The following is a 16,238-nucleotide window of genomic DNA, read 5'->3' on the forward strand; positions in this document are numbered from 1 at the left end:
GGGATCTTTCATTGCGGTGCATGGACTTCTCTCTCGTTGTGGCGCATGGGTTCTGGAGCGCGTGGCCTCTGTAGTTTCAGCACGTGAGTTGCCCCGCGGCATGTGGGATCTTAGTTCCCCGACCAGGGATCGAACCCACGTACCCTGCGCCTTGGAAGGCGGATTCTCAACCACTGGACCACCAGGGAAGTCCCTCTCAACAGTTTTTAAATTCCTCTCATCCTCTCCATTCTCAAAGTGTTTCCTCCCAAGTCTCCATCAGAATCTCCATCATCCCCCAGAACTAATCCACCATCAGGTCTTACCCGTTCCTCCTTCTCATTTCTCAAATCAGGCCTTCTGTTCAGTTGCACCACTTCCATCCTAAGTCAGGCCCTTTCTACCTTCCATCATCCACAATCCCATCCCAGTTGTCTTCTCTTCTGCTAGGTGGTACCTGCCATGAGCCACTGCACAGACACCAAGGGACAACGCTGCCTATACCCCTGCGTTGATTTTTCTCCTCAAAAAAGACTTGCTGTGTTTAAGAAGGGCTGAGATTTCGCACTGCAAAATGAGGGCCTTTGTTTGGCCCCAGTGTCTTTGTTCAGTCGCCTCCTCCACCTCTGGGCATGGACCAGGCCCTCACCGAACGGGGCCTGCTCAACTGAGCAGACTCAGGTTCAAGCCCCCATCTTTCCATCCCTCCACCACCCGCCTCCACCTTAATGCCTAAACGCCTCCTTATCCTCCGTATCTTCCAGGGCTCTGTTTTTGGCACTGACTGCAATCAACTTAGCAATTTTCATTTCCGGTGTCAAAGCATTCTCAAGGGGACAGAATCACGCAGGCGGTACAATCCTAGTGACATCATGGGCGCAAGTTCTGGGAGGGCAGCCCTGCATCCTCCGGCTCTCGGGTCTGTTTCTGAGCTGCCAGGCATCAGGGCTGAAGAGTTTGGGGCTTTCAGCTTTGGAGGAGGAAGGTCCTGCTCGCAATGCTTCTCTGAGCCTGACAGGCTCTGTCTAATTTTTATCACACATAGGAAATGAAATACAGGAAGATAAAAAATTTCCATCAAACCTTAGATTAATATCAAGATGTTAAAGATGTACTTTAGGGATGGTAATGGTAATTTTTAAAAATAGGGAGTTCACTCCTTAAGAAAAAATTAGAGACTACCCAATTTCTTTCCCATTAGGGCAACAGAAATTCAAATGAGAGCTTCAACTTGGAATGGCTAGGAGTTAATTATTTAGAGTATAGCGGGAAAACTGTTAAATTACAATGGGCTCTTCATAAGTGTTCTCCAGCCAGGGATGTTGCCCTACTTTTTGAGGGGTAAAAATAGTTGGGATCTGATATAACTCTGTGAGAGGCAGTAGAGCTTATGTGCTGAATATACAGAGTCAGAATGCCTGGACTTCCCGGGTTCAAATCCCCGCCCTGCCACTTCCTTCGATCTGGGTGACCTTGGACTGACTAATTCAACTCTTACATGCCTCAGATGACTGATTTCTAACATGAGGACAGATAATAATTGAATAATCGGACCTATTTCATAGGATTATCATGAGGATTAAAATGATAAAACAATAAAGTTCTTAGGTTAATGTGCACAAAATAAGTACTCAAATGTTTATTGCTATTGCTATTAATTTTTTTGTTTGTTTGTTTTTGCGGTACGCGGGCCTCTCACTGTTGTGGCCTCTCCCGTTGCGGAGCACGGGCTCTGGACGCGCAGGCTCAGCGGCCATGGCTCACGGGCCCAGCCGCTCCGCGGCATTTGGGATCTTCCCGGACCGGGGCACGAACCCGTGTCCCCTGCATCGGCAGGCGGACTCGCAACCACCGCGCCACCAGGGAAGCCCACTATTGCTATTAATTTCAAGAGTGGAAGGATCATACCATTAAGCCTTGTTAAAGAAAAGTAGTCACTGTTTTCCTTGTGACAACAATTGCTTAGAGGGTTCAGGTTTAAAGATATTGCCTTGCAAAACTCACAAAACTTTCAGCTTTAAGACAGCAGTTATGAGGAAAAAATGAGATAAAACATGGAGTACTTGGCACAGTGCCTGCCTGGCATGGAGTAACTGCTCCATAAATAACAGCGATGATTCTCGGAGAAGGTGTCTGACAGAATAAAGCATGTTTCTCGCACTGCTCCTTAAGATAAACCAAACAATCCCACTAATACCAATGGGAGAGTTACTTTTTTAAATTTCAGGTTATAATTCACATGAAAAGAATAGGCACGTTACAGCCAAAGCAGCTCATGAAAATTTTCTTCCCAACAGGCAATTCCCTCATCTACTTGTTAAGAACATCGTACATCAGGTGACTCACCACTGTCTGTGAGCTGGGGCCTAGAAAGCCAAGTAGGTGGCCGGTGTCTGCCACGGCCAAAGGGCATATTTCTCTCTCCCATCCCCTTTCCTGGCTGTATGTTCTCTTTCTTGCTCTCATCTTGCCTTTGTCCTGTTTTTCATTTCACTTATGAGAAATTTCATTTTACCTCATGGAAAGCTGTGAGTTGCTTTGATTCTTTTCTGGAACAACATGGGCTACAAACAGAGGCACAGACACGGGGAATACCTGAAAATTACTTATTGTGCTTCTAATTTATACTTTCCAAATTTGCTATGTGAAGTGCACCTTCATTTAAAATTTTAAGCAGCAAGAAGCTCTCTTTGGATAACGCTAATTTATTTTTGGCCTACGTGTCCCTACTCCAAATCATTTTCTAAGAAATCACTTCAACATAGTTTTGACCTCAGAGAAACAGTGACAGGAACAAGGGGGAACCCCATACATATATTTAAATAGTTATCGATCAACAAATGTGTCTAGAGCATCTGCTACATGTGTGACATTATCTCTGCCCGGGTTAGCAAATCACATTTCCTCGCTATCATGTTTGGTTGTGGGCTATGGACTGGCTAAGATTAAAAGAAAATCAAGACTAATGATTAATAAAGAGCAAAAACTGGGATTGAAAGTTCCACAGATGCAATAATGTCTGAAGTTCATCTAAACTTGGAAGAACCAGAGACCAAGCAACTAAGACTTTTCTGTGTACAAGTTGGAGGAGAGAGAGAGAAAAATTATTCACACATGTGTAACACACACACACACACACACACACATATATACACACACACAATGTCCTATATTTATGCTCTCTAAGGTTCTAACCTTGGCTTATTCCTTGTCTCTCTAAATACCCATTTCTTGGGCAAATGCATCTACTTTCATGGATGGTGATTCTAAAATAGTTATTTTCGATCTTTCCCTATTCCCCAAGCTTTAGAATCACACATCCAACTTCCTGTTAGGCACGTCTGAATGTTCTATGGACATTTCAAATTCATTGTCCTAAAAGGAATTTCATTCCAACCCCATTTATCCCGGCAGTGCTTGTTTTCCAGAGCACCCATCAACTTTTCATGTTACACAAATAACTCATTTAGTATGTTTAATCTCTCCACCACCTCTCATTAGAATGTAATCTCCACCATGGCAAGGATCTTTGTATATTTTGTTCACTTTCTTCATCCAGGAAGTCCCTAGGTATGCCAAGAAGAGTGTCTGCCATTTAGTGGATATTGACTATGTTTGGTGAATGAATGACCTTTGCCCCCCATGCCCCCAAAGCTGCTCCCACTCCAGCGTCCCCAGTCTCAGCAAAAGGCACCAGCAGCCTAGCCTATGGAAACATCCCAGATCTTTGCTTCCTTACCTCCAATACAGACCCACCAATGTTACTTCCCAGATAGTCTTGTTAGCTGTCCCCTCCTCTTTATCCCTAACGCTGCTGGTCTAGTTCTATCTCTGGTCATCTCTCACCGAAATGACTTAGAAGAGCCACGGGAACTGTCTCTCTTTAAATAAGCCTACCTCCGCACAGCCAGATATTAAATGCGAACCTGAGCTTACTATTCTGCTGTATTGAAACATTCAGAGGTTCTGTTTTGCCCAAGGATAAATTCAGGCCCCTCCTTAGAGTCCAGGACCTGGACCCAATCTGCACAACAGCCTCCACTTTTATCTCCTTGCCTCTCACACGTCCATAGAGGTAACATGAAATAGCTTTTGGTGCCCTGTGCAGACAGCCTGTCCTTACTCCCCCTCAGCATTGCCAATCCTAATCTTTCAAGATTCAGTTTGGGGGTCAATTCTTTAAGAAGTTTCCTTGACCTTCCAGATTGGCCTAAATGTCATGGCTCTGTATGTTCCCATGGCAACCAACTGAAGGGATATATAAAAAAATCTGGGCAAACATTTGTAATTAACACAAAACCCTTGGGTTTACATAAGGAGGAAAGGAGTGTTCATAAAAATCCTAGATATGATCTACTGGGTAGGTATTTATTTAAGCACTTATAGGAAGTAGTTGGAAAGAATCAGGTTACCTTGTTTCCAATTTTTGGTAAAGGGGAAAAAAGACTTAATCTTTAAAGTGTTTCGTGAGAAAACTGTAAGCCAGAAGAATCCTTGGTTTCCTATCTCTGACTCAGCAGTTTTGTAGGAGGGACGATGCCCTCTGATGTACATTAGCTTCCTGTACGTGGCACACAGAGACACGGAGGGCTGCATCACACACATCGTGACCTGAAGACATCTAATAAGCAGGTGTTATTTCCTTGTTTTATCATTTCCTTAATTTCATATTGCCAATTACAAGGGGATGGCTGTATTTCAATTACTATGTAAGACCATCCTGATCTAGCTTGTGTCCATTCAATTTAAATGCTCTGTTTTGTGGCATAATTGAACGGTCCATCATCCAGCCCCCCAGACCTCACACTTACTCACACTCTTGCCTGTTGGGCCCTCTTGCTTAAGAGCACACACAGTATTGATGGGGATAACATGAGCCCATGACATGGTGAGACACACTTTCCTCTGGACCTGTTCGGTTTACTCATTCAGTTTAGAAAAGCGAAGAAAATTAACTATTAGTCAACCATTACATGTCCTTAAAAACATGTTCCCCCATAGGATAATCAGTCTATGAATTGCAGGATTTCTCACCTATATGCTGCGAAGTACACGTGAAAGGAATGAGGTGCATGTATCCAGGTGTGGGTACCTTAAATGCTGCATATTTGAGGACTGCTGAGATTAATCTACAGTTAGACCTTTTAAAGCCGTTTCTTTTCAGGAAATAGATTTATAAGTCTCTTACTTAAGGGAAATGTCTGAGTGTCGAAATAGACATCATATGATTTGGCTGGCCATACCAAGATATGGACTCTTTAGCCTAACGGGTCTGCTTACAAAAATATAAATCCATTTGACTTTACATTATAGTGAACTCTCTTCTTCTTTCACAGCCCCGTACCTCTTCAGTGATTTGTGGGGGCTGTGTCTTCCAGACACTGCTGTATACTGAGTAGCCAGAAAGGAAATTAGGTTATAAAATAGCCTGCTGACTGTAGGCAGCTCTGTTCATTGAGGGATCACAAAGTAAAATACACACAAGATGAAACCAATGGGAACTTACAGTTGGAAAGAGACTGAGAAAGTAAAAACTCAGACTAGAATTAGAAGTTGCAGATTAGACATCAAAAGGCCTGCGTAAATTCTTGGGCCAGTTTCGTTGCTAATCTACTGGTTTGAGGGGCAAGTCATTAACCTGGAATGCTCTTATGCCACATAGGTACGTTGATATGTACATTCAAACATTTATTTAGTGGCTACTAAATATCTGCGGTGTTGCTAGGTTCTAGAGATAAGACCCTGTCCTGCCCTAAAGACATCGAACAGGGGAGCTAAAAGTCCAGTTGGCATCTCTCAATATTTCCTCTACTGTGCAACTCCCAAAGGTGGGTGCCAGAGTCAGCTATGAAGGTTCGTTATGGGAATCAATCTTGGTGGTTCAGTCCACGGTGGAAAATGTGGAAAAGTCCCTCAAGGAAATGTCAACAGGCCTTCTATCCCCTCACCCCTGATGCCGACATCCTTTGAAACTTTGAGAACTGCTAGTCTAGAAGGATCTTACAACCTCAAAGGGCAGTTCTACGGGCAAAATAATGTAATACGGGAAAAACGAAGAAAAAATGAAGACCTAACAGTACAACGTTACTGAATCATTTACATGATCTCTGTGTACGGACGTGGCCAAAGAACTTCAGCAGTTGTTCCTAAAGTCAAGGTCTAATATATATATATATTTTTTGCGGTACACGGGCCTCTCACTGCTGTGGCCTCTCCAATTGCGGAGCACAGGCTCTGGACGCGCAGGCTCAGCAGCCATGGCTCACGGGCCCAGCCGCTCCACGGCATGTGGGATCTTCCCGGACCGGGGCACGAACCCGTGTCCACTGCATCGGCAGGCGGACTCTCAACCACTGCACCACCAGGGAAGCCCAAGGTCTAATATTTTGATGCCACTTTACGATTTATAAAATCTGCAAAGACATTTTCCTTTATGTAATTTTTCATAGCAACAGGTAAGGCAATACTACCATTTCCATTTATAAATAAAGAAACTGACGCCCAAGTAAGTTAAATAACTTGCCATAATCTTACACCAAGTGAGTGGCAGAGCTGGAAATTAAACCAAGTCTTCTGACCCTAAAGCCAGTCCACTTTCCACCACTAGGGAGAACCCAACTTAAAATATATATGTGTGTATGTGTGCATGAGTGTGTGCATATAGGTTTATTCTTTTTCTTAAGACAGAAAGGTCCTGACAAACCTTCAAGGCAAATAAGCAATTCAAATTTAAAAATAAAACGGTAAGCTTCCATTGTAAGGTACAGTAATACGGCTCTAAACCAACATTATTGACAAAAAAGGTATTCTGGATGAGACACCTAAGTGTTTTTATATTAAATGTTTAAGAAGAAGAAATAAGCACATATCTATACGCCATTAGACGGGACACAGAGAACATAATATACACTTAAAACAAATGATGTGCAGTCTCCCTATGTAGTCACCACTACACTGTCAGACCAAGCATTGCAGTGGGGTGCTCTAGGGCATAAAAGCCTGAAGCCAACAAGCTTGAAGCTCAGACTGCTGTGATTTTCCCCCTGTCCTCTCTCTAGTGGTCATTTCCAGTTCGCCCTGATGTTGTTAGTTCCTTTCGATTTTAAAGGACTCCCCTACCTGCAGCTGCTTAGAAGCCTCTGTATACGTAATCCGAGGAGGAGCTTAAGGTTAAAACCGGAAAACCACCGTAGTAAATATTCAAATATAAAAACACACATACATGTTTGTATATGTGTGTGTATGTACACACACAGTGACACACACGCAGAGACACACACTAAGGGTACCACACTGTCTTCTCAATGTTTACATCACTGCCCTCATTATTACCGAGCAGGCATAAACAATGACATATAGAGCAGGATTTTCATGAACTTAAGAATTATGGAAAATGGAAAGAAGAGATTATGAGATTTAGATCTATGAGGCCTTAGGGTGTGTCTAGGTTTGGAGCCATAAGACTTTAATATGGGTCTAAGTTTGGCCTTATGATTCCAAATAGATTAATTGGGTCTGATCCCAAATTTCTTCATCTGTAAAAGGGGAATAAAAATAACATCCATATACCATAATTTTGTGAAATTAGTGCCTCTAATTACATAAAATATTTTAAAAATAATTTCTTATTAAATCAAAAAGTTCTGATACAGAGATAGTCCTATTTCTTTCACACATACACACATGATAAAACAGTAAGCAAATACAAATTACAAAACAAAAACAAGTCATTACTCTCATGAAGTTTATATTTAAAATTTATAGCCTTGTTTCACACAGGTAGGTGCTAAAATTCTAATTCCCAAATAAATAGGAAATAAGCTATATTAATAAAAGCCTTAAAAGGCACTTGTCAAGGTTCATTATCCATTACTGATCAGCTTTTCAATGAGAGAAAAAGATGTACAGACATTTAGGCTTTTCCATGTTTATATGTACCTCAGTTGCAAAAACAATTCTTTCCTTAGCTACTTCCAGAGAAACTACTTAAAAACAACAAAAACATCTAGAAAACCGTTTTTTTGCAGAGAAGGGCAGATTTTATGAAGAGCCATACATGGGTTCTGATGTGGATGCTGACCCATAGGTAGGGCAACCCAGAGGCACCCTCTCTAAATGTCCTTCGCTCACTGCTTTATTTTTACTTATCACCTTTGTTCACCAATTAGTGAGCCTAGGAGGGGAGCCCTTACGTTGGAAGGTATAAAGCGGCATTAGAAGATGCCAGAGGTATATCTTACCTACTTATCTTCTACTGAGTCCATCACAGAGTTAAGGAAAGAAAGAAGAGGGTGGCGGGGAAGACAATCTTAAAAAATTAAATTGATTTCAGTACTATACATACTTGTTTCCCCCATTTTCTGGAAATCAGCCTTCTGGTAACAGGGCCCACCTTTTTCTCCGGGAAATGCTCATTCCCACAGTTGGTCTAGGTTGTTCAGGTTGGCCGACTCCAGCCAGGACCAGCCTATCAGATCACTGCTCCCCCCAGCCACGGTGACTGGTCTGGAAGGGGCCAACGTGAGTCAAGTTCAGTCTATGGAGATTCAATTGGGGGCTTTTATAACAACCCCTGGGAACAGAAAACCTCTTTCCTTCTCACGAGAGAAGCCACATGAGAACAGAGCCAGAACAAAGTCAAGCGATGGAGAGAATGAGATTGAATGCGAATGACCTGGCTTAAGACCATGGCTTGCCCAAAGCCATGTCCACATGAGGACTTTCCAGTTATGTGGGCCAATGAATTTCCATTGGTGCTGAAGCCAGTTTGTGTTGAATCTTCTGTCACCTGTAACCAAGAGCTCATACCCCGAGAAAGAAATATGGAACTCCTATTACCAATTCAATGATGGGTTTGGGGACTACTAAATAATTAATAGTGTAAATAATGTAAAATCATGTACTATCAATTAAATAATGCAGAATCAACCTCAGAAGCACAGAAATAACTACTTGGTCAGCTTTTTTTATCCCAGAACTAAGGACATTTCCTTGTGGTCCTCAGCAAAACAAACATTCAAGTCATTTATGCTTAAGTCTCTGAAACACCAATTCACCTCTCAGAAAAATGTCCTGAGAAATATACCTGCAGGAATCTTAATGCTGAACTCCTTAGTAAGAATAAGTGTCAATTACACAACACTTCTCCTGATAGCAAAAAATTCTACACTTTGACCAGTCATAGTAGTCAACATTAATAAAACCATCAGGCCTAAGCCTGATGTTAGTTAATTGCTTGGAAGTGAAGCTGGAGAAAGGCAGAAACAAACGAAAAGACCATTTCTCCTTAGTAAGTACAACTACTTGGACAGAAGCAAAAGCTAGACTACATAACTTAAAGAATCTCAGTCCAATTTTTCGTTTAATGTACTGGTTTGGAAACTTTCAGTAGGAATGAAGGTAGGACTCAAATGGGGACCTGGACTCTCAAGCGGCTGTTAAATGACAATATTTTGTAAGGAACACAACTTAAATTACACACACGATCCTGATGTCAATGTTTTAACTGGCCACCAACACATATATTTATACAGAAACAGACCAGGCAGACGTGCTGTAAAAAAACGGTCTTTCTGATCATGCAAATTAAATTTATGGTGACACAGAATGATTTTGATTAAGTCTAAGTGGAAAAAAAAAAAAAAACTGAGACAAACCAACAACCAAAACAACCAGTATTTCTGACTGGTTGCTCTTAATCCACAGTTTAGAATTTTGGCCATTAAATATTGCTCGGTGGAGAATCTCCAAGTGGTTTTTAGACAAGGCTTCATTACTATTTATCACTGACAGATTACATCCAAAACTAAGGACAGATTACATCCAAAACTAAGGACATTTTTGAATTATTTCCCAATAGTGTTATCGAGTTAACCTTGCAAGTAAACTGCACACCAGGAAAGAAAATGTGTAAAAGGAACACCCACATGAACATTTACCTTCCACTGCTCTTTTGAAGAACACTTTGCAGCTGCCACAGGTCACTACACCATAGTGACATCCTGAAGCCTCATCCCCACACACCAAACATATTTTGGAAGGTCTTGAGGATCCAGTGGAAACACTTCGTAAAGTAGAGCTGGGGAAAGAAATCAAGATTTAAATAACTACAGTGTAGTGGCACATTCGACATGCTGTACAGCTTAGCTCAATATCTGTCAATCATCTTGGTTCCATCAATGAATTCAGTATGGTCCCATCCCGAGTGACTTAGGAAATGAAGGCAAAATCCTATGAGGGAAGTAATGTATCAAGAATTCTCTACAGCAAAGCCTCTTCTCAGTACTAAGAAGTCATAAATAATCCCATATAAACTTTTCTCTTCCTTTTCCTGTTTTTGAGAACGTTTACCAAAAAATATTATTTGCATTCTAGGTGAACAGAGAGGAGAGAAATCTTGAGCTGAGTCATCACAGAACTATTTTTGGCATCAAAGGGCTATTACAATACTTCTCAACTCTCTTCACTCGGACTCAGATTATATCTCAATTTATGCCAGATAAAAAACTCTCCCCTCTCCAAAACAATCCACAAATTAAAATTCAAATAATTCTTGTCTCTTTTGCCAGGAATTTTACTCCTCCAAGCTCCTGCATATTCTCCCATGTTACCTTACCTAGGTATGTTCAAATTGCTTCATTTCGCTTACTAATTTAAAGGGGCACAGTCAATACTAAAAACAAGCCATATATGGTAACTATCTCAGGTACCTTTCATGGTAAGAAACTGAAGGGTGCAGTTTTTAGGGAAAAATTTAACCTTTTAAGCAACAATCTACATGAATCCTTTTTTTTTTTTTTTTTTTTTTTTTTGCGGTATGCGGGCCTCTCCCGTTGCGGAGCACAGGCTCCAGACGCGCAGGCTCAGCGGCCATGGCTCACGGGCCCAGCCGCTCCGCGGCATGTGGGATCTTCCCGGACCGGGGCACGAACCCACGTCCCCTGCATCGGCAGGCGGACTCTCAACCACTACGCCACCAGGGAAGCCCTACACGAATACTTTTAAAGGAGACTCTTGTCAAGCTATATTACATATTCCCGTGCCGGTTTATGGCACAATCTGAACAAAATTGTTTTAAATTCTAATAAGGTCTCATAGTTCAGTGACCGATGTGTGCCAAGCAGGCAAAGAATTCGATTTTTTTTTTTCATTCCTAGCCCACATGCACTTATTGAATATCTACCCACAGGTCCTGTGCAAGGTACTGAGGAAATAAACATAGACTGCTCAGTCCCTGTCCTCAAAGTTGGTGGAGACATGCAGCATTATGGCCTGAGCTTAGGTGCGGGGTAATACGGCGGCACATGGTAGGCTCAGCCTTCCATACTGGGAAAGCTAGGAATATACCAGTCAGCAGCCTTCCCCAAAGGTGACAGCTGAGCTGAGTTCTGAAGCACGACTAGATGGTAGCCAGACAAAGACAGGGGCAGAGCAAACAGAATGTGCAAGGCGAGCTGGAATGTGAGAGAAATTCGAGCTGAACGTGTTCAGAAAACATTGGGTAGATTTTTTGTATGTCAGCACCATCACCTTGTTGTCCTAGCTTTATGTCTCCATGTAAAACAGCAGGAACATAAAAACTCAAAGAAAACATATGAAATGGCTAGAATGGTGATGATTTCTGTTTTTCAAATTAGCTAAATGTGATACTATTGCCTTCGTGATTTTTTTAAAATTGATTTTATACGTTTTAACTACACTCTCACCAAAAACAGATGAAGGAACAAACTATGCAGCTGCTCAGAGCACTGCAGCATGACTGACTTTCTAGAAAAATGACTTCTTAAATCAAAGGCTGAAACAATGTTCTCCAAAGTTGTTTCTCCTTCTGAGAAAAGTGCTCTTTATTATTTTTATTAGCGTCCTTTGACTTCTTTATGGCATTCAAAACATTCCATTTCAGCCCCAGTAACTTCTTCGGCATATTGGCCAGTAGAACTCAACCCATACTCTCTCTTACGCTTCACAGGAAAATACCATGATTGCATAAACAATTAGAATACAACTTAAAAACCATCATTAACATGTAAGTGCTTTTTTACAACTGCAAGCATACATGGGATTTGTATTTAACATTTTTGTGAGCCTTGGTCTTGGTCCTCAAACTGAAGAGTCTCTTAACTTTGGTCTTTGGAACTCTCCTCTTCTATCCAAATACACTTTCCTTGGCTCAGTCAATGGCAACTGCTATGGGCTGAATCATGTCCTTCTCCCCACTTCCAATTCCAATGTTGAAGTCCTAGCCCCTAAGACAGAGGGTGACCTTTTTTTTTTAAACCGAAGTACAGCTGATTTACAATGTTGTGTTCATTTCTGTTGTACAGCAAAGTGACTCAGTTTTTTATCTATGTCTATATCTATATATGCACACACACATTCTTTTTTATATTCTTTTCCATTATGGTTTATCCCAGGATATTGAATACAGCTCCCTGTGCTATTCAGTAGGACCCTGTTGTCCGACCATTCCATATATAATAGTTTGCATCTACTAACCCCAGACTCCCAGTCCATCCCTCCCCACCTCCCCCTCCCCCTTGGCAACCACGAGTTTGTTCTCTGTGTCTGCGAGTCTGTTTCTGCTTCATAGATAGGTTCATTTGTGTCATATTATAGATGCCACGTATAAGGGATATCATGTGGTATTTGTCTTTCTCTTTCTGACTTACTTCACTTAGTATGATAATCTCTAGTTGCATCCATGTTGCTGCAACTGGCATGAATTCATTCTTTTTTATGGCTGAGTAGTGTTCCATTGTGGATATGTACCGCATCTTCTTCATCCATTCATCTGTCAATGGACATTTTGGTTGTTTCCATGTTTTGGCTATTGTGAATAGTACTGCTACGAACATAGGGGGTGCATCTATCTTTTTGAATTATAGTTTTGCCCGGATATGTGCCCAGGAGTAGGATTGCTGGATCATACGGTAATTTCATTTTTAGTTTTCCATCAGAGTGTAATCTTATTTGGAAATATGGTCAGAGCAGATATGATTAGTTAAGATGAGGTCATTTTGGAGAAGGGTCATCCCTAATCCAATATGATTGGGGTTCTTAGTAAAAAGAGGAAATTAGGACACAGACACACACAGAGAGAATGCTGTGTGAAGATGAAGAGAGTGATACTCGTACAAGTCAAGGAACGCCAAAGACGGCCAAGAAACCACCAGAAGCTAGGAGAGAGGGATGGAACAGGTTCTCCCTCACAGCCTTCAGAAGGAACTAACTCAGCTGACACGTTAAACTTGGCCAAGCCTACAGAAACCATGAAACAATGTATTTCTGTTGCCGAAGCCACCCATGTGTGGTACTTTGTTATGCAGCCCTAGCCGACCGATACAGCAACTTGGACTCATCCCTGACTCTTCCTTCTCCCTAGTTTCCTTCTCAATCTGTTCAATTCTATTTACTTTACCCTCAAAAAACATCCAGATTCTGATCACTTTCCACACCTCCTCTGGGACCACTCTAGTCCAAGCCATCAACACCTCTTCCCAGGATGTGTGGAAGTCTGTTCGCTCATCTTCCTGTTTCTCCTTGCCTCCTTCCTTCCCCTGTAGCCAGAACGGTCCTTATTCACTCCTTTGCTCAAAACCATCCAAAGGCTCAGAGGAAAAGCCAAAGTCATCCTATGACCACAGGGCCCCAATGTGGCCCCTGAGACCTTACGAACCTTTCTCTCTTGTTTGCTGCCCTTCAGCAACACTGGCATCCTTGCCAGACCTCAAACACACCAGGCGTGCCCCCACTTCGGGGCCTTTGCACGTGCTGCCCCCTGTTCATCCAGATATCTATACAACCCCACACCCCCACCTCCCTTCAGGGTGTCATCCAAATGTCACTTTCTCAGTCAGGCCTTTTCTGCCCCCTCTACTGAAGACACCCCTTCTTCCAAACCCCCTTCCCCTTCTGCTTTATTTTCCTCCCTAGCGCATGTCACCAGCTAACATGCTGTGTATTTTCCTTCTTTAGTCTGTTTATTGTTTGCTTCATCCACACAAGAAGGTAAACTCAACAGGGGCCTGGATTTGCTTCTGTGTTATTTGCCACTATGTCCCCAGGGCATGGCATAGTCCCTGGTACCTATCAGCCTCCCAATTAACACTTGGGATAAATGAGTGATCTCAGATGACTGGCCTTTTCATCAGTTTTGAACTCCTACTGCATTCCTTACATATAAGAATGTGATTGGTTTTTAACTGTCTTGAGAGTGAAAAGTATGTAGTGGAACCGAATGCAGAGAAGTCAAAGCATAGCATCGAAAAGATGCATTGTGAAATCCCAATTAAAACAGTAATTTGGCTCAATGACAAAATTAAAGCAAAGGGGGATTATTTTTCCTTCTTGTTCACTAACATCTCTCAATGACAAGGGAGCACACTTGTCTCTACGTGTCTCTCGGCAGCCCTCTGCTTCTTCGGTTTCTGTAACAGTGTACTGAGCTCGGTCTCTATTTCTCAGGTTCTTTCTCATTGTCTATATCACCAATGTAGATTTTCTTTGGCGTTCTACCTTTGGCCATCTTTTTTTCTCATTTCTACACTTTATCCCTTAATGACCTTATCCACTCTCCCAGCTCAAACAGCTCTCCTGGTGAATGACTTCCCGAATCTTCATATCCAGCTCCAACCTCTCCCCAGTGTTCCAATTTCATGTGTTCACTTCCTTTACATAACTTCCCAGCCTCTGTGGTCTACTGGCTTCTGGAAGGGTACTGCCATCTTCTAGGCACCCAGGTTCAAACCTTCATTAACACGTCTAGTCAGTTACCAAGTTCTGCTTCTCCAGGCCTGTCTCCCATCACTTCTCTTCACCCTGTTGGGAACCCAGGTTCAGACCCTTGTCACTTCCTCAGGCTTCTTCCCCAACCCTCCAGTTCATTCTACAGTGGCTGTTATACAGTTCTGATTCTAGTACTGCCCCAGTTCAGAATCTTCCATCATCCCTACACAACACCACCATAAATGATAACGTTCCTGTCCCTCTTCCTTCATGCCTGCCCCCGCAGGTCCTCTCACGCTTGTGCTCGCCCCACTGCAACATCCCTGTTGAGGTGCTGTGGGTACCACCATCTGCACACCTACCCTCGCTCCAACTCCTGGGAAAACTGTCCATCCTTCAAGGGCCCCTAATGTTCTTCCGGCAGGATGCACCTCTCTCCCTTCTGATTTGCTTTCGTGAATTCCTGATTTGCTCACCCCCCTCCCCCAACGGTCATCACTTCTGCCCCGACATTCGTGATTTGTGTCCTTATCCTAATCCTTTGAGGGCAAAGACCTTGTCCTCTGCCTCTCTGTACTCTCTGCTGCCATTAGTGTGGAGCTGGGACTATTTATTGAATGAATGAAATCACAACCTTAATCTCATCACAGCAGAACATAAATTTCCAAAAGGCAATTTTAAAGAAGATAAATGAATGAGGCCAAGGTTATAGGTTCAATTCCTATATGGTTCATTTAGCTTTGCACAGAGGCGAAAAAACATCCGGGGAGACAGACTATCCTCAAAAGCTCAGCGAGCTATCCCACAAGCGTCTGCATTAGTAACAAAGAAGACAGGCCACAAAGTGTGGACGGGTCAGGAAAACTCCAGTCTCCACTGACACCCTTTCATGTGATTACCTCTGAAACTGAAAGATGGGACATGGTTGGAAGGGTATATGTCTGGTTTCAGGAAATACGTTATTACATTTTATAAGCAGGGAGAGGGAGGAGAGGAAAAGGAGGAGAAGGGAGCAGACCTTGAACTCACTTGTTAGATTCTGGGTTATATCAAAACACAAAGCTTATTGAGTGATTTCTGGATGTAAGAATTCACCTGTATAGTATGTATAATCCATTAACATCTTATAACATCTAAGCATCTTCATGGGATGTGAGTCCCAAACACGCAGGGGTAAAGGCAGGCACAGGAGCTCAGTAAGGAAGCCTGGTTCCGGTTCTAGCTCAGCCACTAACTGATAAAACCTTAACAAAATCACCTCTCCTCTTTGGGCCGTAATTCTCACCACAAGAATGTTGAGCAGATCATCTCTAAGATCCTTTTCAAGATACCCCTTTAAGATAAATATGGGCACAAAAGATAAATGGAACACCCTGTCATGATCAAGCTTTATTTGAAGTGGATTTCAAGCTCAAATTAAAGACAGCACCTTACACACAGTAAACAGCCATTGTCTGATCTAGATCAAGCATGAAAACATCTGCATGTAAAAACTTATTCTTTCTAGAACAGCTAATCCTATGGCACTTAAAATC

The 16,238-nt window shown here is 42.3% G+C and overlaps 1 protein-coding gene across 2 annotated transcripts in view; it reads right to left on the reverse strand.

Annotated features, from left to right (window-relative positions):
• NR3C2 (nuclear receptor subfamily 3 group C member 2) overlaps nucleotides 1–16,238 on the reverse strand; it is a 372,131-nt gene that overhangs the window by 185,371 nt on the left and 170,522 nt on the right. For both annotated transcript variants that reach the window (XM_060012126.2, XM_060012127.1), the window contains exon 3: nucleotides 9,918–10,057. In XM_060012126.2, the coding sequence (XP_059868109.1) occupies nucleotides 9,918–10,057 (140 nt within the window). The remainder of the gene's footprint in view (nucleotides 1–9,917; nucleotides 10,058–16,238) is intronic.

This window comes from Delphinus delphis, chromosome 5 (assembly GCF_949987515.2).
Source record: "Delphinus delphis chromosome 5, mDelDel1.2, whole genome shotgun sequence".
Taxonomy (NCBI): Eukaryota; Metazoa; Chordata; class Mammalia; order Artiodactyla; family Delphinidae; genus Delphinus; species Delphinus delphis.